General features: G+C 38.7%; 2 protein-coding genes across 3 annotated transcripts in view; one reads left to right on the forward strand and one right to left on the reverse strand.

Moving 5' to 3' along the window:
• The window catches only part of dpysl3 (dihydropyrimidinase like 3), a 54,488-nt gene extending 37,761 nt beyond the window's left edge, over nucleotides 1–16,727 (forward strand). For both annotated transcript variants that reach the window (XM_077224807.1, XM_077224808.1), the window contains exons 9-14: nucleotides 1,053–1,209; nucleotides 2,398–2,539; nucleotides 3,532–3,702; nucleotides 12,286–12,465; nucleotides 13,920–14,076; nucleotides 15,533–16,727. In XM_077224807.1, coding sequence (XP_077080922.1) covers nucleotides 1,053–1,209; nucleotides 2,398–2,539; nucleotides 3,532–3,702; nucleotides 12,286–12,465; nucleotides 13,920–14,076; nucleotides 15,533–15,618 — 893 coding nt within the window. In that variant the 3' untranslated portion in view covers nucleotides 15,619–16,727. The remainder of the gene's footprint in view (nucleotides 1–1,052; nucleotides 1,210–2,397; nucleotides 2,540–3,531; nucleotides 3,703–12,285; nucleotides 12,466–13,919; nucleotides 14,077–15,532) is intronic.
• stk32a (serine/threonine kinase 32A) overlaps nucleotides 16,619–23,321 on the reverse strand; it is an 88,927-nt gene continuing 82,224 nt past the window's right edge. The window contains exons 12-13 of the mRNA XM_077224842.1: nucleotides 21,392–21,456; nucleotides 16,619–18,311 (exon numbers count right to left, since the gene is read on the reverse strand). Of these exons, the coding sequence (XP_077080957.1) occupies nucleotides 18,200–18,311; nucleotides 21,392–21,456 (177 nt within the window). The 3' untranslated portion in view covers nucleotides 16,619–18,199. The remainder of the gene's footprint in view (nucleotides 18,312–21,391; nucleotides 21,457–23,321) is intronic.

The raw sequence follows: 23,321 nt of genomic DNA on the forward strand, positions 1-23,321 counted from the left end.
ACTGGTGCTGGTTCAAAATTGGTTCGGAGTTGGTTCAACTTGCGAACCTCCTCAGAACCTTTTTGTTTTTCCACTGACTAGAGCGCCCAGCGAACGACGTCGTTACGTCACTGTGTACGTCGCCATACATCTTAGCTAGAAACGCTTACAAGTACAACATTACTTTGGGATTATCTCTAACTCGTGAACCAAGAAGGCTTTAAAAATAATTGAAATATGTAAGTCTTTTAATCTTTTCCTTTGATATGTAATCTTTTCTGATTAGTTATGTACCCCTGTCTTGTCTTTTTTTTTCTTTGCATTTATTTGTTCTATATTGTGACTGTTTTCTTCGTTGCTTACATAATGTTTTCAATAAAATAAAAATAAAAAAATAAACTAGAAACGCTTGCGCCAACTTCAAGCATAACAATTACAATGGCGGACTACATCTTGTTTCTGCAAATGTCTCTCCTGGCTTTGCGGTCGGAAAAGATGTTTAGAACACATCTAAACCCGCCTCCAGCCCCCGACGTAAGCATGACGTTGTAAAAGAACGGTTCTAGTCCAGCAAAGAGTTGGTGCCGCTTTGGAACCAGTTTTCCTGGCCGAGAACCGGTTCTTTGGCTGTCAAAACACAAAGAACTGGTACGCGAGTAGGCACCAGCTCCGAACCGGCTCTCAAAATGCTTTGGTGGAAAAGGGATAATAGAGACGTGGAGTTGGGCAGTAAGCAACTACTTAGCATGTCCTAATAACCACTAAGCTGTAAACACAATATTGATGAGCTCATCCGCCATTCCCATGGATGGAAAGCTGTATCCAGTAAGCCTCGGCTCTTCTAGTGAGCTCTTGTTGATCACTGCAGCAGTGTTTTCCAGATGTCCTTGCAATAATAGACATTTAAGATGGCTGTTGTTTAATGGGTTGCTTATGTGTTTATTTCCCGTTTAAACTTTACTGCTGAGCAGATGCTTTCAGTTGACAAGACACTGTATTCTTGCCAGTAGGAATCCCTGTTGGTCAACTTTGGAAACGAACTAGATAATGAGATAAAAGCTGTTTATTTCTAGGTAACGTGGTGTTTGGGGAGCCAATCACGGCCAGTTTGGGAACTGATGGGACTCATTATTGGAGCAAGAACTGGGCTAAGGCTGCTTCTTTTGTGACATCACCACCCCTCAGTCCAGACCCAACCACTCCAGACTACCTAAACACCCTGTTGTCCAGGTAAGCACAATATGTTAAGATATTTTGGGATATAGATCTGTCAGTTAATTCTTAACTGGTGGGCCAGTCCTGCTCCTTGAGGTTCACTGTTCTGCAGAGTTCAGCTTCAAATAAACACACCTGAACCAGTTAATCAAGCTCTTACTAGAAACTTGCAGGCTGGTTTGTCGAGGCAAGTTGGAGCTAAACTCTGCAGGGCCGTGGCCCTCTAGCACAGAGTTTGGACACCCCTGATTTAAACTATTGACTAAAATTCATTGATTGTAAGTTTGAAAGTCGATATGTTTGAAGTTTATTTTCAAATAATTTAATGTGATGGACTGGCCATCCATCCAAGGTGTTTCCCAGCCTATGGCCAGAGATGCTGCGATAGGCAGGAATTTATAGATTCAAATTTGTAAGTCACTGAATAATGCACACACTGATTTTGCACATTCATTTGACTTCCCTTATAATAAAGAAAAAAGGACTTTAGCATACATTTAAAGAGGGTACTTATGGAAATAATATACTCAGAATTGAATTAAGTGAGATGAGAATGTCATGTTTTCGGACACTCAATTGCATTTTTATTTACAATTAGATTAAAATGTAATATAGTTTAAATTTATATTAAATGCAATTAGTTAAGAATACTTAAGAATACTATTTTCGACCCACTTAAGTAGGACTTAAGAACATCTATATGTAATTTCATAATTACTTCTATTGTCTTTGAAATATGGTTAAAGTGACTGCTGAATGTACTGATTTATGGCAAACTAAAATATATCTACATTTAAATTATGTTAATGTTAAATTTAATATCCAATAACACACTAGAGTTAAAATTTTAATCAAGTACTTCTTTAAAGCATAACAAAAGATTAATAAAACAATGATTTAAAATGTAATTTAATGTAAAACATTTAATTTGATATTACAAAGCAAACTTTTTAAAGTGCACTTAAGTGTTTTAAGAAACGGTATACGCTCTTCAAGGGCACTTAAGTGGCCTTCCATGTCATTTATATTATTTTATCTTATTAAAAGTTAATATTTGAAGTACACTGCAATTGTATGTTCAGTACAATTAAGTGCACTTACTTCTCACAGTGGTTGATATGAATTAAACATGTTGTTTTTGGCTGTTACATACACACAGTATAGTCTAGTCACTGAAGTATTGTGATGTGCTGTCTCTGTTAGTGGCGATCTGTCGGTGACGGGTAGTGCTCACTGCACATTTACCGTGGCTCAGAAGGCCATAGGGAAAGATGACTTCACTCAGATTCCTGAAGGAGTGAATGGAGTAGAGGAGAGGATGTCAGTCATCTGGGACAAGGCTGTGGTGAGGATCATAGTTGATACAGTAGATTCAGTTAAAAATTATATCTGGATGTGCAGCATTCAAAGCCATTGGTAAATTCTGATATCTGTGACTACACATCAGTTTATTTTACCTAAAGGTGTTAAGATCCTCAGATCCAGAAAATATAACCTTCATCCTTCCCTTGCACTTTGTAACATATCTATCAAATCTTTGTAACGACCTAAAATTATACTTACATTTTTTTTTGTCCAGAAAGCTTATTTTATTATTTATTATAAATATTTTTTTCTTTTTTTTTAATTACATTTTTTGGAGATTTTTTTATTTGATTTACCTTTAAATAACTAGATTTGATCAATAAAAAACAAATATATATAGTAATTTAAGCACATTCCTCACATTCTTTCAACTTGAATTCAAAATAACTTACAATTTCATGCATAACCATTTAAATTCAGCTCAAAATATCTTACATTGAGTGACTTTGCTGACCCCCTGCGTCAAAAAACAGCCACTACATGGCCTTATTGCTCTATATGGAGCAAATGAGCTGTTCCGCTGGGTCCTAAAGTCAGTTTTTCTTCAGATACACATGTAGACATAATAAAATATTTTTTTGGTAAAGTTTTAGGTTTTTCTATATGTACTAAAGCATTCCTCGCATTCCATTCATTTATATGGGGGTCAAATTGACCCGCAAGGGAACGATTTGTTACTTGTTTAAATTTCAACCACAAAACTCCTCGAATCCATTCAATTTTTTTTGTGTATTCGTGGTTCAAGTGCGACAAAAGTCCTAGGGTCTTGGACCCCTCTGATGAACACTCAATTTTTTTTTAAATTTGTTAAAAAAAGAGTTTCGGGTCAAAATGACCCGAGGGAAGGATGTATATCTACATATTTACTCGATACATTGAATAATAATAATTTAATTCGCACCCTAATGCGGCACTACTGTTAAACAAGCTTTGCATTTCATTCTCAGTTGTGTTTGTCATTCCTCTGCTCAGGTCACTGGTAAAATGGATGAGAACATGTTTGTCGCTGTGACAAGCACCAATGCCGCCAAGATCCTGAACCTGTATCCACGCAAGGGCCGGATAGCCGTGGGCTCAGACAGCGATCTGGTTATCTGGGACACAGACGCCATCCGGACCATCACTGCTAAAACACATCACTCTGTAGGTGCTCTGTAGAAAAATCCAGTGAACGCACTATAGACTCACATTTCAAAGGGAAAGTCTAAACATAGAGAGAGAACTGAATTGGCTGGCTTTCACTGACCTTCCACTTCCTCTGAGCGGAAATACAGGATTCTAACTAATCAAACTGTGTTAATGCAGGAAGCCTGGATGCTTTCCCTCATAAATACAACCGCTGGATAGAAAACAGGCCACAAAAACAGGAGATATCTGACAGTCAGACCTTCAGTTGAGCTTGGATTTCCTTTTGTTTCCTTATTAAGTCACAGCAGACATTTATTAGGAGTTTATTGTTATAGTAGGTGAGAGAAGATTTGCAAGCATCATTTGTAATATTGCACATAGTCAGGTTTATGGATAGGAACCAAATATTAACTCACAGACATAAATATCTAGAATCATGCAGCTTTTTGAAGTTTATTATTACTTTTCTAATCAATTACATATTACAATTTTATTTATCAATTTACAAATTATTTTTTGCATGGTGGATAATAAAACACATTAAAAAAGCGCGCAGATTTATACTGAAGGGGTGACCCGAGCCATATTTAGAAAACACAATTAACATAGACACTTTGAGTTAACAACCACATAGCAACACCCTGGTAACCACCCAATACACCCTAGCATACTGTAGTAAAGACAATCCACCACACACATGTTCTTTGGATACTGTAAAAATTTAGTTATGAAGCTCAGCATACTTTATAAAATAATATTCTTAAGTCTGAAACTGAATGCTTTCAGACACTTAATTATGTTATTTAAAATTAATTAAAAATGTATTATAGTTTAAATGTAAAAAAAAAAAAGAGTACTTAAGAGTACCGGTACTTCTTTAGATGTAATTTCGTAAATTACTTGTACTGTCTTTGAAATATATTTTATTGCACGGTTGTAAGGATGAAGTTGCAATTTAGTACATAAAAAATAGTTTAACTTTAAATGTAATATCAAATAGCATATTACAGTTAAATATAATCAAGTACTTTACATGTTAGTCAGCACATCAAAAAATAAGTGTACTTCTTTGAAGTAAAATAAAATATTATTATTACCCAGTTATTGTAATTACTGTAATAAGTACATAGTTTGTACATGGGGACAACTTTTAATTTGACATTATTAAAGTGTAATTTTCAAAGTGTACTTAAATGTGTTCACAAACATGTAAGTATACTCTCTTTAAGTACTCTTAAGTCACCTTTTATTTCATGAATATTATATTATCTGCAAGTACAGTTTTTTTTAAATATAATATAAATATAAGATTTAAAGCTCAGTATAAGTGCACATTCAATATACAATCAAGCACACTTGTATAACAAATGGAAAATCTCATTTAAGCCGCTAGTGGTCAGTTCAAACACAGTGAACGCTAGACCAGTGACACAGTTGTTGTGTAAGCAGAGCTGAATATCCAAACCTTTATACATATTCTGTAGAGGAGTGGTTAGGCTCAAACCACAAATTATACATTCATAGAATACCACTAAGATTCAAAGGAAAAATCCTCGTATGCTATTTAAAAAGTATATAATGATGCAATAAAGGGGCAATGAAGTATACCTTAACCTTATACGAGGCATTAACCTCTAAAACTCCAACCGACTGTGTGTTTTTTTCCACGATTTTATTTTCTGGAAAAAAAAAACTCATCAGGCAACGCCATCTTGGACCCCTTTAGCCTGATATATTGTTTGTATTTCCGTCTGCCACTATGTCTCGCTCATTATCGAGCGTTCTAGTCTTTCTGCGTATACATGTACTCCACTCTAAACTTATACTAGTGTGTTTTTCGCGTGTTTCATTTTTATACAGAAGTTCTGACCTTCTGGCCTCCTCTCATATCTGTTTTGTTGTTTCCACACTCGCAAACTTCCCTAAGCACTTTCCCTCTGGGGAATCCCTGCTGCCATTTAGAAGTGTGTTTAACTTCTTAAAGTGGGCGAGGGAAGTTTATTTGGACAGACACTGACAGAGCGAGCGAGTCTACTCAATATGTACACTTCAGGCAGAATTATAGACCACAATGTAGGGCTGTAGTACTTGAGTCCGGTCTTGGACTCGAGTCCGGACTCAAGACCGTTTTTCTATGATCTCGGACTTGCTGGTATTCGGACTCGGACTTGGCACGGTCTGGGCCACTGGTCTTGCCAAATATGGCTTTTGGTCTCGACCGAGTCCAGGTGTCTTTATTATGTTCCCAGTAAGCACACATAAAAGCCATTTATATGCGCCATTTATTTAACCACACACTAACGAAGTTATCTAAAGTCATTAATAATACTTGTAGCTACCCTAAGCTGACTTTTTTTTTACTCAGCTATAGTTTATTGTATTGTTATAATTTTTGTTGGTGAGATTTTTGATATTTTCTCCAACAGCCCAAGCAAACATACAAGTCTATAGAATGGTGTGTAAACAGAAAAAAACTGTAAATAATAAATCAGATCCATTACGGATTCCTAGTGATCAAGAGCTTGGTGCGTTCCATTTAAACACATTTCAAGAGTTCAGCCAGTAATGCAACATAAGCAATGATGACGTACATCCGAATTAACAAGATGGAGGGAAGGGCCTCTTCTTTGAGTAGTTGTTAAATGAAACAGTCCAACCGGGTTTGCGCATAATTTTACTAATTCTCGCAGATTTTGTGCTAAAACCCAAAGTGCGCACATAAAGCTGCCTCTCAGAACTAATATGAGTTCTTTTTCGCTGCTTATTGTGCTTAAACAGTCAAATACTCACAAAATAATGTCAAAATGCCGGTCTTGGTAAGTATTCACGTAAACAGTCAGTTATGTTTAAGTGTAAACAGTTGAGAAAGAAAACGCATGTAACAGTATAATGGATCCGTGCATCAAGTCTTAAAGTGACAGCAGCCTAATAAACCTGCTGCCAAATTATGAGATAGTATTACAAATATCTAAATGCCAGTTTTCCCCCATGTTATCGATGTCAAAATTGTGGCCAGTTAAAATGTTGAGTGGCTGGCAACTTTGGAAAACTACTAGCCACAGTAACTGCTGAGCAAAAAAGTGAATGTCAAGCCCTGATTAGAGCTAAACTCTACAGGACAGTGTGACTCTACAGGACAGTGATTATACAGGACAATGACTATACAGGACAGTGACTCTACAGGACAGTGACTATACAGGACAGTGACTATACAGGACAGTGACTATACAGGGCAGTGACTCTACAAGACAGTGACTCTACAGGACAGTGACTAGACAGGACAGTGACTCTAAAGGACAGTGACTATACAGGACAGTGACTCTACAGGACAGTGACTATACAGGACAGTGACTCTAAAGGACAGTGACTCTTCAGGACAGTGACTCTACAGGACAGTGACTCTACAGGACAGTGACTATACAGGACAGTGACTCTAAAGGACAGTGACTCTACAGGACAGTGACTATACAGGACAGTGACTATACAGGACAGTGACGATACAGGACAGTGACTCTACAGGACAGTGACTATACAGGACAGTGACTCTAAAGGACAGTGACTCTACAGGACAGTGACTCTAAAGGACAGTGACTATACAGGACAGTGACTCTAAAGGACAGTGACTATACAGGACAGTGACTCTACAGGACAGTGACTATACAGGACAGTGACTCTAAAGGACAGTGACTCTACAGGACAGTGACTCTACAGGACAGTGACTCTACAGGACAGTGACTATACAGGACAGTGACTCTAAAGGACAGTGACTCTACAGGACAGTGACTATACAGGACAGTGACTATACAGGACAGTGACTATACAGGACAGTGACTCTACAGGACAGTGACTCTACAGGACAGTGACTCTACAGGACAGTGACTATACAGGACAGTGACTCTAAAGGACAGTGACTCTACAGGACAGTGACTATACAGGACAGTGACTATACAGGACAGTGACTATACAGGACAGTGACTCTACAGGACAGTGACTCTACAGGACAGTGACTCTACAGGACAGTGACTATACAGGACAGTGACTCTAAAGGACAGTGACTCTACAGGACAGTGACTATACAGGACAGTGACTATACAGGACAGTGACTATACAGGACAGTGACTCTACAGGACAGTGACTATACAGGACAGTGACTCTAAAGGACAGTGACTCTACAGGACAGTGACTCTACAGGACAGTGACTAGACAGGACAGAGACTCTACAGGACAGTGACTATACAGGACAGTGACTCTAAAGGACAGTGACTCTACAGGACAGTGACTCTACAGGACAGTGACTCTACAGGACAGTGACTATACAGGACAGTGACTCTACAGGACAGTGACTCTACAGGACAGTGACTCTACAGGACAGTGACTCTACAGGACAGTGACTATACAGGACAGTGACTATACAGGACAGTGACTATACAGGACAGTGACTCTACAGGACAGTGACTATACAGGACAGTGACTCTACAGGACAGTGACTATACAGGACAGTGACTCTACAGGACAGTGACTCTACAGGACAGTGACTATACAGGACAGTGACTATACAGGACAGTGACTCTACAGGACAGTGACTATACAGGACAGTGACTCTACAGGACAGTGACTCTAAAGGACAGTGACTATACAGGACAGTGACTCTACAGGACAGTGACTATACAGGACAGTGACTCTACAGGACAGTGACTATACAGGACAGTGACTCTACAGGACAGTGACTCTACAGGACAGTGACTATACAGGACAGTGACTCTACAGGACAGTGACTCTACAGGACAGTGACTATACAGGACAGTGACTATACAGGACAGTGACTCTAAAGGACAGTGACTCTACAGGACAGTGACTATACAGGACAGTGACTCTACAGGACAGTGACTATACAGGACAGTGACTATACAGGACAGTGACTATACAGGACAGTGACTCTACAGGACAGTGACTATACAGGACAGTGACTATACAGGACAGTGACTCTACAAGACAGTGACTATACAGGACAGTGACTATACAGGACAGTGACTCTAAAGGACAGTGACTATACAGGACAGTGACTCTACAGGACAGTGACTCTACAGGACAGTGACTATACAGGACAGTGACTATACAGGACAGTGACTATACAGGACAGTGACTCTACAGGACAGTGACTATACAGGACAGTGACTATACAGGACAGTGACTCTAAAGGACAGTGACTATACAGGACAGTGACTCTACAGGACAGTGACTCTACAGGACAGTGACTCTACAGGACAGTGACTCTACAGGACAGTGACTATACAGGACAGTGACTCTACAGGACAGTGACTATACAGGACAGTGACTCTACAGGACAGTGACTATACAGGACAGTGACTCTACAGGACAGTGACTCTACAGGACAGTGACTATACAGGACAGTGACTATACAGGACAGTGACTATACAGGACAGTGACTCTACAGGACAGTGACTATACAGGACAGTGACTCTACAGGACAGTGACTATACAGGACAGTGACTCTACAGGACAGTGACTCTACAGGACAGTGACTATACAGGACAGTGACTATTAGGGCTGCAACTAACGATTATTTTGATAATCGATTAATCGGACGATTATTTTTTTCGGTTAATCGATTAATCGGATAGGAATTAAATTCGATTTTTTTTTTATTATAACTAAATAAAACCGTAAATCAGGGTATTTATGTGTAAAAGTGTACTTTAAAAAGTGCAAAAGCCACACATTGAGTTTTACTAATATCAATATTTGCATTGTTTTTAATGATAATTGCTGATGGCAAGTTGACAAACATGATTATTGTTAAAAAAATGATATCCAACATATTATGTTTTAACACAATTTTTGTTAAAACAAATTTACACAGACATGTTGTTCAGATGTGAATATCTGAACTAAAAACAAACTAAAAACATCTAAAATATATAATTCATTTAATTTTTATTTAAAATTAATTATATATAAGGAATATAAGGATAAAGAATATAATATATATTATATATATAATATATAAAATAATATAATATAAGGATAGATTGATTAAATAAATATAGAAAGACTGAAAACAATTGTGTGAATGTAGAGCCGCAGTAGATCGCGTTTGAAAAACAATTAAAACTTAGTAGACAAATGCTATAAAAAGAGAACGGAATGGAGGTAACGTTACCCAGCAAGCTAACAGGCTTGAGTAAAGGACAGGAGAAATTATGCATTAGTGCACAAGCATTCGCTGAAAACCACTGAGTACAGTGACTAAAAAACAATATTTTACTGCTGCTGTTATTAACTGCCTTTGTATTTAATACTTCACTTTGTAAACACCGTTTTAATTTAACCTATTTCTGCGGTAGCGCTATTTTAATCCATCACTTACGTTGCGAGCGAACTGATTGCACAACCTGATGCTCGAGACAAAATACAGACATCCCGGAAGTCCCGGGAGTCTCCCGCATATTGATTGCGGCTCCCTGATGCCCGCGAATTAGTTCAAACTCCCGAAATCTAGAGCGCGCATGCGAGACAGAAGAGACTGCTCCAAACCGTGTAGCGCGCGCGCTCGGCAGAGCGCCTGAGGGAGAGAGACCTTGCGTGTGTGTGCGTACCAGTAAACGCTCCCCGTGACGTAAGCAGACCAACTAATCGATAATGACATTCGTTGACAACGATTTTCATAATCGATTATAATCGATTTTATCGATTAGTTGTTGCAGCCCTAGTGACTATACAGGACAGTGACTCTACAGGACAGTGACTCTACAGGACAGTGACTATACAGGACAGTGACTATACAGGACAGTGACTCTACAGGACAGTGACTCTACAGGACAGTGACTATACAGGACAGTGACTCTACAGGACAGTGACTCTACAGGACAGTGACTATACAGGACAGTGACTATACAGGACAGTGACTATACAGGACAGTGACTCTACAGGAGCTGAATTCGACACCACTGCTGGAAGCGAACAGTCCTGTTGATGGAATGTGCCAGACAGCTGAAGCATACTTTCATCTTTAGTGTGACGTTCATCGTTGGTCAAGTAATTACCATTACAAAACATCTTAGGCACTTTCCTGCAGTTGTGAGACCTTTCTGACCTCTTTCACCACGCCATGACACTCTTCAGACGCTCGGACGCCACACACATCAGCACAAGAGCATCAAACTACTGACTCGAGCGCTACAATCAGATTTTAGATTCGGGTGAGATGAGAACAGGAATTTCCTGAGCAGATATTACAAGAGCTATATATGTTGATCGTTTGAAAACCAGCAGTGCTCAAGGGGAAAGATTCAGCACAACTCAGGAGTTTCCAAAATGACATCACATTTTCATTTCCTTTCAGCGACCTCTCTAGAGACCATTACATATCCAAACAGCATTGGCTGCCAATGCTCTCAACAGTGGACAAAATGGCTGATGTTTATTGATTGTTTATCCCGTGTCTCTGGTTTCCATGCACTGCGAAGACACCTAAAACATGACTTCATCACCTGCCTCGAAAGTCTTACGTTTGTGTTCTACATAAGATGAAACCCATGCCAGCATTCTTGGCAGAAGTTGCGTGCGTGTCATTTCCTGCTTTTGCACACAAAGAATGGACGATTGCCAAACGCAAAGACCTTGGATCATGGCAGGACATCACAACATTTAAAGTGTCCACTGGAGAACAAGTAATCAGAAAATAGGGGAGTAGTAAACTAGAAAGAAGTGATAATAGAAGTAACAAAAAAACAAGAGTGTGAGAAAAAGGCGAGTTAAAAGAGAAGGATGTTTTTGTCATTCCTGTATCCAGCTGTTTGGAGAAGAGGTGGAGAAGGAGAAAGAGAGTGAATGAAGGACAGGAGGATCTTACTCTCCTACACATGATCTTCATTAGTTTCTCTTTGCAGAAGCTCAAACTCAAAACGGCTGTTGCTGTCACTGTACGTGCAAGAGTCTGCTGTAAAGCACAGCTGCGAAATGTCACGCTGAACCTTCTATTCATCGAAGAATCCTGGAAAACAGTATTAAGCAGCACTGCTTTTTACAACATTGATAATAATAAATGTTCTTGAGCTGCAAATCAGCATATTCAACTGATTTCTGAAGGATCATGTGACACTGAAGTCTGGAGTTATGATGCTGAAAATACAGCTTAGCAGAACAGGAATAAATTACATTTTAAAATATATTCAAATGGAAACCAGTTATTTTAATTTGTAACAATATTTATTAATATTACTGATTTTACCGTATTTTTGATCAAATGATGGTCAAATGATCAAAAACAAACGTTTGAATGGTAAATACTGTAGAATGTTAATCTGTTGATTATTTCTTCAATTCAGTTAATCCTATAAAAAGCCAAAATGTGATTTAATATACAAACGTTGCATTATGAAACAAAAAACGGCCACCCAGACAGCAACTAAGTGTCGGCCCAGATCCGGCCCACATCTGGTACGCGTTGAATTCACATGTACCGGATCTGGGCCGGATCTGGACATGTGTACCATGTAATGTACTTCCGTGCTCATTTTTGTTCCACAAGTGTTGTTGAATGGCCGTTCTTAGCGTGATGTGCTTGTGTTCTTCTAGGCAGCGGAGTATAATGTGTTTGAGGGCATGGAGCTGAGAGGTGCGCCCCTGCTGGTCATCTGCCAGGGGAAGATCGTTCTGGAGGACGGGAACCTGCACGCGACCTCTGGCACCGGACGCTTTATTCCCTGCACCCCGTTTCCGGACTTCGCTTACAAACGTGTCAAAGCCAGGAAACAGGTAGAGCTCACGCTGAGAAGAGCACAGATCCTGATGGGTCTGAACACACGCGACAGGAGTTCATCTCTATTGAAATTCATTTTTTTCTTTTTTTTGCAGTTTATGATCATTTCCTATGGGAAAGGCAAACCTAGTTGTTCGTGGTTTTAAAAATTGGGGAATGTAGACCTTTGATTTTTGCCCTTTAAAGATTTGAAACTGTTAGTTTAACACTCCACCATCATGACAAAAGCAGACAGAAGGAAGCTGAAGGTTTAGAAAAAGGTCATATCAAAGTGATCACATAGTACATGATGAAAAGGCAGCACTTAAAGGGATAGTTAACCCAAAAATGAAAATTCTGGGTTACAATTTATTTGGATGGTCCCCTTTAGATGTTCTACTAGCTAACTCTCATTAGAGTATTGGTAGACTGTTAAATAGGGTTCGGGTTTGTAGAATAAGTTGACATGTATTTGCAAAGTTACTTATAGTCAGAAGAATGCCTGTTGGAGATCATCACAATAAAGAGTTTGCAGATATAAAGCAGACAGTCTATTAATAATCTGATAACTGACAGTTGACATGTAGTTGCAAAGTTACTTATAGTTAGTAGAATGTCTCAAGTGAACAATCAAAATAGTGTAACCAAATTCTGCCATCTTTCTCTCACCCATAAGACTTTGGTTAATCTTCGAAATACAAGATATAAACAACATATTTTGTTATGAAATCTGAGTGATTTCTGTCCATCCATTAAAAGTCCATTCAACCAAAACTTTTAAGCTTGTAAAAGTAATCAATATGAATTGAGTGTTTTAATTCAAGTCTTCTGAAGAGAAGCGGTCGATTCATATGAAGAATAGGTTTATTAAAACAACACACATAGAGCTCATCAAATATGGTCAATTGATGCTCATGCTTGTTTGATGCATGAAAACCAATGAGGTTTATTGTAGCCTGATCATTAAAATTTTTATAAAAAATATCTTCATTTGTGTTTCAAAGATTTTCAAAAAAAGGGTTGGATTGAAACATGGGTGAGTAAATGTTAATTTTAATTCATGAATTTTCATTTTGGGTGGACTGTCCCTTTAATGAAAACTGCTTTGCTTTGGAAATCTTGAAAATACATTCACATTTTTGGATTCTTTACCTTTTTCCTCTCCCAGCATTCAAACACAGTTTCAGTTTTAAGTTAGCAAATCTCAAAAATATCTTGCTTACATTGTAGAAATAGTGCAACATGATTAACCTTCTCAACAATCTGTCAGCGAAATCTGGAACCAATTTCCAAGAGAACATGAAATTTACAATTAACGTGAACACGCAGTTCCCCAAAACAGCCCACGTGAGGATTGATGCATCTCTGGAATGTAATTGCCAACACCCAAACTGTCTCTCTCTCTCTCTCTATAAACGGTACGCTACACAATCCTGTGTAAACTGGAGTGTTTTGTGTCTGTGTCGTACAGATGGCCACACTGAAGGCGGTCCCCAGGGGCATGTACGACGGCCCCGTGTCTGAGTTTACAGCCGTGTCGAGGGGAGGAACACCGTCTGCCTCCACCCGTTCCTCGCCTACCAAAGCCCCTTTAAGGAACCTCCATCAGTCCGGCTTCACGCTATCTGGTAACCCTGGCAAACAATGTCTCGTATTCATACAACAGTGCACATGCAAACATCAAATTGGCATAATTATTGAATTATAGTGGGATAAAACAGTCGCTGAACACAGCGTTAATCCATAAAAAGTCTAAATATATGCAATGATATGTGCTAGTTAAGGAGTCAGTGACTTTATCTATACATTTATTCAAAAATAGACAAAAATGTAATTCATATATACAGTGACTGGGATACACCATGGTTTACTTTCTAAAATCAAGTTCATTTTGAAATATTTTGAAGCATAAAGTAGAAGACGTCATAGTGGAACAGCTGCTTTGATATCATAATGAAGGAATTATTGTTCTCTTGAAAAGAAAACACTATTAAGTAGTTTTGGCATAATTTATTTTATTGCCGTTTTGTTCAAATATTAGAAAATATTTTTAACACTTTTGTCTGCCAAATAATCGAAGTATTTTTTAAACCTGTTTGTTCAGATAATTGCAACTTTTTATCTCACAATTCTGATTTTTTTTCTCACATTTGAGAAATATAAACTCTGAGAAAGGAAGTCAGAATTGTGAGATAAAAAGTCACAATTAGCTTTTTTTTAATTCAGGGGCAGAAACAAGCTTCCATAACACTTCCTATTGAATAATACAAATAAAAAATAATTTAAACTAAAAAGTTCTATTCAACTTTTTTTATGAATTATTGTGGGGTTTTATCTATTCTTTATTTTATTTTATTTATTTTTTTCAGAACATATGCAATTTAAAAAGACATCACAATAATCTTTAAGTTTTTTTTTTAAAGTTCTCTCTAATTTTGGTAATTACACTAAAGAAATGTTTTTAGTTTTAACTTAAGTAAAAATTCTACTCTTATATTATAGCTAATTTACCTTTTATGGAGAAATTAAGTTGTAAAAAGCCCAAATATTATATTGTACTACATTTTAGTAACATTTTGGCTTGTGTCTAAAGAAAATATATTGATTAAGTATGGTCAGAATGTAAGATTTGAATCAAACCATATTTATAATCTGAGAACAATTTTTTTTTTTTTGGTCCAATTTTTTTGTGTGTGTGTATTTAAAATGTGTATTTTTCTGTGTAAATTAGGTCCTATTTCCGTCTATTTCCTAGTTAGAATCCATTACATTTATAAGCATATCAATTCCAAATTTAACTTATGGCACATTAAAAAAAGTCCATTGTCCAAGCATCGCACACACAGAAGGCACTTTAAATTCAAACCAAGAATTGGTCAAATTCACATAAACAACTTGAACACGAGCGACATCAGTGTGGGGAACTTTTCCGGCCACGACCGCACCTTTACTGGGATCAGGTTCAGATAGTGTCTCCCACTAAAAAAACATGAGCAGTTCACCTTTCCCCGAAACGTCCCGCCAGAGAGCCTAAGTAAAGACCCGTGACCTCACGTAACCTTCTCTCTGTGTGTCCTGTCACAGGTCCTGAAGAAGCCCCGATCAGACCAGCGGGAAGACGCATCGTTGTGCCCCCTGGTGGCCGCTCCAACATCACCTCTCTTAGTTAAATATAAAGAGCATGTAAGAGGGACCACCAGGATAAAATCAACCATGTAGAAGTAAGGTGATTAGTAACGTAAAACACTGAACTCATGCCTTACCCTTCATGATTTACTCCTGCTGAGCGACTGAAGATCAGTAGTCCACCTCTGAAGAAAGCAAAGCCCGTTCAAATATTAGGGCATTTAGTGTAGCGTTTTGTTCGTTTAGATGTGTTTAGATAAACTGACCTAGAAGACATTAGAATTACAGTGAAACCGACTTTGTTTGGATGGTTTGCAATGTTTAAAAAAGGAAGTGGAATTAAAACTCTTTAGAATTTCCAGCAGGCGTTTGCGTTCAGTAGAGGAAGGACTACTGTCATGTATTTCATAGGGCTTTTACTGTATTCCCTCGTAAGCTTTTTTTGCGTATATCAGCTGTGATTATGCTAGTTAATGTTACTTTGTAAATGAAGTGTTGAGTTCGCAGTTTTTTTTTAAAGTATTATAAAGTTGAATGAATGTTAAGGAAAAACATGCAATGATATACTGGTGTAGAATATTACAAAACATTTGCATTTGCTCAAACACCAGTTCACATACTGTACTGCTTTTGTTTTCCATTACCCGTCATATGAAGGAGTAGTTGAACTTCAATCCGACATTGAATCTCAGTAAAGGAAAAGAAATGTTACCTAGATTTCATCGAGTGATAAAAACCCTGCAGGGGAAAGATATTCAGATTATTCACCTCTTGCATTTCAGTTTTGTTGAATATTCAGGCGACTACAATTACAGCTCAAATGTCAATTATTGAAAAATGATTACAGGTGCTACAATGTCTTTTCTTAAATCACAGAAGTATTGGAATAAGTTTTTAAAATCTAAATCTTTCATGTCACTTTGGTAGAGGTCTAGTTGAGGAATGAGTTACATGTCCCAAATAACAATGGCATAAAGTGATTTGCTGATTGATGTGGAATATGTTGTTTATTATATTTATGTAGGTTTGATTGTATTTCCCCCCCCCCCCGTTTTTTTAACAGCTGGGTCAAAAATGAAGGAGAAAAAAAGCAGGTCAAAGTGAATGTGTGATGTGCAAAATTTGTTCCTCAATAAACAGAAGTTACAACTGACTGCCTGTATATGATTTATCACATCGAGGGCATATTTTTCTCCTCACAGTTCAAGGAAATAAAAACTACACACACACACATATAAAAATATAATGAAACATTTACAACACTATGGTTATCGTTTAAGGAAATTAAATTGAGTTTTTTATTAACAATTACATGGAAAATATGACACTGTACAGATGCGAATGAGGGAAAATTCATCATTTTCTTTGGGACAGAGGTGTTCAAAAATAGCTTCAGACCAAGAGTGAAATAGCTTATATATGATGTGACAATATCGTTTGATTTAATTTTTCTCACTGGATTAAGTGGTAAGACATAAACGGTTCTACTCTGTTTGCTATCAAGCTCTCAAACACAGTTAGCAGTGTGTTTCAAACTGAAGGGTTGATTTGCAAATCTCTATACAAACTCAGTCCAAATTTCATTTACATAATCAGTGGAAACAGCATAAAACATCACCCTGACCAATAAAACCTTCTAAATTAGTTGGTAAATAAAATATTTCTCGTAACTATTGCCATCGTTGTTCCACATTGTGGTTAGTTTGTCTAGATGTAATATTCACCTGACCACTAGATGGCGATTTTTATTCATCTTGAGAAACGGAGATTTCAGATGAGTAATATTTTGTACGTTTCCACAAAACTTAAACAGCACATTTTCATTTAAGGTGTTTTTTTTTTCAACAGATGTCAAGATTTTTTTTCAACTTGTTTTATAAATGAGCCAGAAACAACCTTGTGTGGATATTCCTAGGCTATGCAAACCTTAGTCAGACTTGTCAGATGATGCTATTAAATTGTTTTATTATCAGTTTATCTGTTCAGTGTCGTCAATATCTTATTCAGCAGCACAATGGGATCCAGCAATGAATCTCCAAAAAAAAAAGCTTAAAATCCAGAAAGGCCAAAAAGTATTCTCAGTGGCATAAATGACAGTATTTTGCAGCTCTGTAAGATTCACGTTTGCATGGATTGAATTAATCACATACGCATAATGAGGTGAAATAAATATCTTTCGCGTTCTGTTCTCTGCATTTGTACGTTAAGAAGAGCAGCTTTATAAATCATGGCGAATGGCTCGAGTCTGATCACTCGCTGAATCAGACAGCAGTAAATCTTCATGTGCCTCCAAACGCATCGGGAACTCCATTAAACTAGTAAGGCACACATTTCACGGCTAGGTGCAGAGAACATCATCATTCAGTCATTTTTTTGAAAATGGTATTTTGTTGTTTTCAGTTTTATGTCAGTCAGTCACTGTAAACCACCGTCCGCCGTCAGTTTTTGAGTGAATGCAGAGCATGAGGGGCACACTAGCTTGAATCCGTCCTGGAACCCATGATATTCCATGGATTTTCTCATGCATTTTCTGGGGTTTTTCCATGGAAACTGCAGTGGGGCGTCTGCTCTGCCATGAGCTTGGAGTGAAATAAGAAAGCTGTGGCGTGTCCCTCCGGCCAAATGTTAACTTGATAAACAATGCTGTACGTTGTTGTTCTGTCCGTCTTGAATGGCTTTGTTTGTCTCTTCTGCATTGATGTTGTTGGTCTCAGTGTCTGCTTTGGTTTTCCGCAACCTCCAAAACAAAGAAAGGATAACAATATTCATGACTCGAAAAAGTTTCACACAGTGTTGAAATGTGCAGTTGTTAACACAAGTCATAAAAGTTATTAAAGTGAACTAAAACTTAAACTCAATATATATATTTCTATATTTTTGTTTTATTATTTCATTGACAACATTTCTCCTTTTCATATAGTTTAACCTGATTTATACTTTATATTAAGTGGCTTTAAGTACTATGTACTTACATCGAAAAATAAGTACAATGTACTTATTGTGTTCAGGTTGTATTGTAAACCACTTTTTTCCTGCAATTGAGGTGTGATACGGGTAAGGTTAGGGTCAGGTGTGTGTGATACGGGTAAGGTTAGGGTCAGGTGTGGTGGTATGAGTAAGTTTAAGGGTGGGTTAAGGTGTAAGGGAAGGGTCAACTGTGTAATTGCAAATGTAATTACATCAATTTATTACAGCTGTAATTACATGCAGGTATTTTCAAAATATGAGTACAATGTAAAAACAAATATGTTCACTATAAGTCCATTGTATCAAATTATTAATTTCAATGTAAGTATAGTACTGAAAGCCACTTAATATAAAGTGGGACCAAACTTTTAACTAAAATAATACAAATACAAAGATAAAAACGTCTCGGTTACGTATGTTACTCTCGTAACCTAAAGGAGGGAACGGAGACACCATGTCGGACTGACCGACGAATCAGGAATCTCGCGAGTGACCAATCTACTTATAGTGTAACTAAATGAGCATATGCATATTGGCATTTGAGATTTGCATCTGTCACTCTGCCCTGCAGTGCGGATTATAAATGGACAGCAGTTGAATCGCATATCAGGTTTTAGCTGAGGAGCCGAGCCGGTGACCCAGCCGCCCAGCGGTGGAACAGCAACTGTGGCAACGGGACGTGGCGTCTCTGTTCGCTCATTCAGGGAACGAGGATTACATAACCAAGACGTTCCCTTTCAGTCAGTCACGTTCGAGGAACCACATTTTTTTTCTCCATCCCACATGTCCGCTAGGCACAGCCAGAGATGGCATTCCTGGACCACCAGAGTGGACATCGCCCGACCCAGGGAGCGCACAGTGACTTTAGTTGCTCGTAGGGCGAGGTCGGTCGCTGCGTGCAATTCCTGCATTACGCGCTGGTCGGAACTACCCATGTGAAGCTTCTTGAGCGCTTGGGCCTGGTAGACCTGGAGAAGCGCCATGGCGTGCAAAGCAGAGGCGGCCTCTCCGCAAGCACCGTAAGCTTTGACCGTTAGATAGGATTAGTACTTACAGGCCCGAGAGGGAGGATACGGATAACCCCGCCAGGGGGCAGCGGTGCTTAGACTCAATTGCATTGCAAGTGACCGCTTCACCAGGGGATCCCCGCGTAACCCTTTGCCGCTCCACCATCGATGGACCTGGTCGATTTTTGGCAGTAAAACGTGCCGTCCATGACCTAGTAAGCTCCTCATGCTCCGGGAACCAGGGTGAGCCACCCCGAGAAACCAATCATCCAGCCTCGGGGGTTCAAGGTGGAGGGTTTCACTTGAGCCTAACGCTCTCGGCGGCCCGGGAAAGCATAGCCATCAACTCTGGGTCAGACTCGGACAACTTTACCGTTCCCGAAGGGGGCAACACAGCAGAATCTTCATTCCCAGAGAATTCAGACTCACCCTCTGATGCAGCGATCGACATCTGATCATCGGGCGGAGCCCTGAAGGATAAGGCTGGTACACTTCGTTTAGAGGGTCCAGCGCGTTCCTCTGGAAGCTTGACTGGCTGCGGTGTGTTAGAGGGCTTAGGGGCCGATGGAGGTTGGTTCCTCATGGGGCAAGCCCTAACCATAATTCTCAGGTCACCCCCGCTATTCGCCGAAGTAGACCTCTTCTGATGGCCACCAGAAGAGGAACTAGATTGAGGAATAGGCGAAGGGACTTTACCTCTTCTGAGGTACTCGAGTCTCGACTGCAACACAGAGATGGTCATCTTCCCGCACTGGGAACATGACTCATCCACGAAGCCCGGACACGTCAGGCAACGATCGTGACCATCAGCCGGTGCCAGGTAACGACCCCATCCAGAAACACACGGGTGGAATGACATCTTTAAAAAGACGCAGTGTCACACCCATGTAAGCTCTTCTAGGGAAATTAGCCTTCTCAGGTGCTGAAAACTCACAGGGGAAATGGCCGCGGCAACACAAGTTGGGATTTAGTGCAGCCTGCTGTGCTGAAACAGCTGTTTTTTAAGCTCTTTATGAGACCGCAACCACCTCTGAAGCTTCGTCACACCAACACCAACTGCAGATGCTTCTTTCCAAAAAGAACTAGAGGCTCGAAGAACACTCTCTCAACATAGATGTAGCAAGGTTAGATGAATGTTTGAAGAACATTCAAAAACTTTATTAAACGTAAAATAAAACAAATACAAAATGAATGTAAAGACAGCAGCCCCTCACAGACGACTGCTGTCACATAACACAAACACAATATAAACCCAGGCCTGGCCTCTCTCGATCTCCACTGTCGTCGGTCCTCATTTATGCTTCCGCTCCTCCGTGAGAGATACCGGAGTGCATCGCGCAGGTGTCGCTCATTATCAATCACGCCACAGGCCTCGCGCCATTCTCTCACGGTCCTCTGCCTCATCCTGCTCGCCACAATAAATAGCCACAATCTCGCATTGGCTTGTTTAGTTACACTCGAAGTAGTTTCGTTGGTCAGTCTGACATGGTGTCGAACATGACCTAATGAAAGGGAACTAATATATATATATATATATATATATATATATATATATATATATATATATACAGTGTATATATATATTGGAACATAAGTGCAAAACCTCATTTGGCCTAGGTTGTTTCAAAACTCTTGCATTTCATAAGGTTAAAATCTTTGTAACTTTACTAATGCACATACATATATCTCAATATAATGAATACATATATAGAACAACTGTTGAGATTAAATTAAAAAGCACTTGCTTTACAATGGAAACTGATGCATGAAACTGCATATATTATTGTTAAAATTCAAACAAAAAAAGCTGTCCTATCTTTACAAAGTTATTACGTTTTCTTACTTTTCCCTGTTGAAGACGATGAAATCTCTTTGGACAGTCTCTAAGCGTTGTTGGATTTGCCCATTCTGTACAATCAAAAGAAAAGAATGAGTTAATGTTTCACATGAAATGTGACTAAGTGGAGTGGATTCGGAAATAAGCAGTGCCGTAACCATCATAGACAATAAGGGTGACAAGTCCCCCCAAATATTTGATGTTCTTGATTCTACTCTGCTGCACTTCTGGAACTGGAACTGGGAACACTTCACTTAAATCCTGATGTACTCGTTACATCATAAGAAGAATGGCATCTACGCTAATTTTAGTGTCTTTGTTTATCCCGAGGTTTTCCCGCAGCCTGCTGGATCCAGGCCGTTTCCAGATCTGACGAAGGACTTTCGCCTGGACCCGATGACAATGCAGTGCTGAAGTGCCAACTAGCCTCTCCCTATGGAGTATCCCTATACCACTCTACAGATAAAGCGTTGTGGATTTTTTTTGGTTTGCGTACCTACTCGAAGTGATAAGATAAAATAAAATTCTGCATCAAAATTTATAGACAAGTAGTTTGTTTAGGCATGGTTTGTAAGGAATTACAAACCTGCGCACATATATTCAAACGCACATAACTATAGAATAAATTCTTAATGCACATGTGAACGCCATCAGCGTCTATCACAGGTTCGCGTTTAAAGTCTGTTTAGCGAGAACGGTGTCGTCTTAGCGGCCCCTAATTTAATAACAAACTATCATTTAGACGGAAGTGAATCAATCAAAACTAACTTTAGCTGGAAAAAACATTTTTCAAGAACCACTATAAAACTAAAGCTATCTCTGTTACCTTAAGTTATATGTTTATCTCTGTAAAGCTGCTTTGAAACAATTTACATTGTTAAAAGCGCTATATAAATGAGGATGACTTGACTTGACTTGACTTCATTATGAACCGCTCTGTTTGATTTTAGGATGACAAAATATTTAAAAAGAACATTTTTAGGCTAGTTGAATGTGAGAGACAAGAAACGTTAACAGAGCCATTTAGAGGTCAGCAGCAGTTGGTATTAAGAGGAGGGTCATACTCATTCTAGAGTAGCTTTTGATTAGACAAAAAATTGGATACACCCCTGAGTGATAGATGATGTCATCAATATTTACAGTCTGTTTTTCTAGAAAAGGAAGACTTTTCTCAAAAAAATTAAATAAAACACTGCAGTATTTTTGCTAAAGGTTAATGTTTGTCATTTTTAAAGAGTACCTCAAAGCTAATAGACATGAACTAAATGCCACTAAAGTGTTAATTCACGGGGTCTTCTTCACAGTCATCACCATTTTGTGTTGTTTTGTCAGGTCAGTGCAGTCATCTCAGAGAAGTGGAAGCATTATCAGTGTGACTGAAGCATCCAGACTGAGTCCAGACAATGAGTTTGCCCTACTGAACTGAGCTGTCGCTGTCTACAGGTGCTCAAACAGCAGGATGTCAGAAAGACTAAACAGAACAGCAGAAAGAGGCCTTAGGGAGTATTCACACTGACAACACTTTGTGACGAGGAAGTAACCAAAAGTCAAGCATTTCACTTTTGCTTTTGTCAATTGGTGCATGGTAAATGGCATATATTTCATGAAAAGATTTGTTTGCAAAGACAACTATAAAAAGGTAGATTTTATTTGACTTTTTCACAGTATAAAATAATGAATGCACAATTTCAGCTCTGCCATTTCTCATTGTCCTCCAAACTGCACCTTTACTTTACCATATACACTGTAAAAAATAATATTATCAGTAAGTCATGACAAACATATGTTCCCTATCTGTCAGTCACTACGATGTTATGTCGACTGACAAATGGGGTCTCACTTGGCAGCTCCAATCACATCTGAGTTTTAGAAAAACAGCCAATAGAATTTGCAATTGGAATTTGCATGCCAAGCCACTCCCCCACTTTGCTTTGGA

The sequence above is a fragment of the Siphateles boraxobius genome, unplaced genomic scaffold, assembly GCF_051911475.1.
Source record: "Siphateles boraxobius isolate OS27281-9 unplaced genomic scaffold, OSU_SipBor_1 92, whole genome shotgun sequence".
NCBI classification, from domain to species: domain Eukaryota; kingdom Metazoa; phylum Chordata; class Actinopteri; order Cypriniformes; family Leuciscidae; genus Siphateles; species Siphateles boraxobius.